The sequence below is a fragment of the Hyalella azteca genome, unplaced genomic scaffold (assembly GCF_000764305.2).
Source record: "Hyalella azteca isolate HAZT.00-mixed unplaced genomic scaffold, Hazt_2.0.2 contig16431, whole genome shotgun sequence".
In the NCBI taxonomy this organism is placed as follows: domain Eukaryota; kingdom Metazoa; phylum Arthropoda; class Malacostraca; order Amphipoda; family Hyalellidae; genus Hyalella; species Hyalella azteca.
The window spans coordinates 314,976-316,838 of record NW_025946255.1 but is presented as its reverse complement, the minus strand read 5'-3'; the positions used below and the strand labels follow the sequence as shown (position 1 = coordinate 316,838).

Below are 1,863 nucleotides of genomic sequence, written 5' to 3'. Positions count from 1 at the left end.
CGGCGGTGGTGAGATCACACGGGCGGCAGTCATAAGACACGGCGGTGGTGAGATCACACGGGCGGCAGTCATAAGACACGGCGGTTGTGAGATCACACGGTGGCAGTCATGTGACACGGCGGTTGTGAGATCATACGGTGGCAGTCATGTGACACGGCGGTGGTGAGATCACACGGGTGGCAGTCATGTGACACGGCGGTGGTGAGATCACACGGGCGGCAGTCATGTAACACGGTGGTGGTGAGATCACACGGGTGGCAGTCATGTGACACGGTGGTGGTGAGATCACACGGTGACAGTCATGTGACACGGTGATGGTGAGATCACACGGTGGCAGTCATGTGACACGGCGGTGGTGAGATCATACGGGCGGCAGTCATGTGACACGGCGGTGGTGAAATCATACGGGCGGCAGTCATGTGACACGGCGGTGGTGAGATCACACGGGTGGCAGTCATGTGACACGGTGGTGGTGAGATCACATGGTGGCAGTCATGTGACACGGCGGTGGTGAGATCACACGGGCGGCAGTCATGTGACACGGCGGTGGTGAGATCACACGGGCGGCAGTCATGTGACACGGCGGTGGTGAGATCACACGGGCGGCAGTCATGTGACACGGCGGTGGTGAGATCACACGGGCGGCAGTCATGTGACACGGCGGTGGTGAGATCACACGGGCGGCAGTCATGTGACACGGCGGTGGTGAGATCACACGGGCGGCAGTCATGTGACACGGCGGTGGTGAGATCACACGGGCGGCAGTCATGTGACACGGCGGTGGTGAGATCACACGGGCGGCAGTCATGTGACACGGCGGTGGTGAGATCACACGGGCGGCAGTCATGTGACACGGCGGTGGTGAGATCACACGGGTGGCAGTCATGTGACACGGCGGTGGTGAGATCACACGGGTGGCAGTCATGTGACACGGCGGTGGTGAGATCACACGGGTGGCAGTCATGTGACACGGCGGTGGTGAGATCACACGGGTGGCAGTCATGTGACACGGCGGTGGTGAGATCACACGGGTGGCAGTCATGTGACACGGCGGTGGTGAGATCACACGGGTGGCAGTCATGTGACACGGTGGTGGTGAGGTCACACGGGCGCCATACAATCACACACAGATGGCGCGAGCAACATCTGTTCAAGTTTTAGGTTCACTCAGTCATTAACTAATTGGCTGTTCCACCTCAGTTACATCAGCAGCTTTCTATCTATTTTAAACTGCAAAGATGTTTCATTACGCAAACATTTTGACGCGGAAAAGAGAGCGATGCTCAACAACCTGTCACCGAAATTCATTTGCCCAAGTTAAACTAAAACGTTTCCATTTAGAATTTTATGGTGGAGAAAATGTTGACAATAAATTGTTGTACTCTATATTTGGGACCGTCTTCCTTTTCGCTTCTTTACGAGTAATTTTTAAATAAGTGCTAAGACAGCAAGGTTGAATTTAAGTGAAATTTTAATATGGAGTTACAGTTTGAAGCTTCTTTTACTTCTAAACGCTAACATCAAAACGCATAACCAAACTCAGACCTGAGTTTTCACACTCATATTAATAGGAACACATGCCAGCAAAACCACTAAATTTTACCAGATATTTTAATCTTGAACATGAACGTCACCAACTCTCTGCCGACTCAGTAATTACAAGAGAGTCGTTTATTCGCTGTTGAGGATGCTTCAGTAAACTACCCTGCAACATGTAAACACGGGAATTTTCCCTCCGAATTGATTCCCCCCGGGAGGCCAAGCTCTGCAGTCCTGGAGCTGTGCACGCTAATGAACGTACACGAGAGCATGACTTTGACGCAGCAACGCTCACCGCAGCACTTGGAACGCTCACCGCAGCAC

General features: G+C 53.1%; 1 protein-coding gene across 1 annotated transcript in view; it reads right to left on the bottom strand.

The window, feature by feature from the left end:
- Window positions 1-323: 323 nt before the first annotated feature.
- LOC108674495 overlaps window positions 324-1,863 on the bottom strand; it is an 8,093-nt gene continuing 6,553 nt past the window's right edge. The window contains exon 2 of the mRNA XM_018162451.1: window positions 324-1,146. Within this exon, the coding sequence (XP_018017940.1) occupies window positions 324-1,146 (823 nt within the window). The remainder of the gene's footprint in view (window positions 1,147-1,863) is intronic.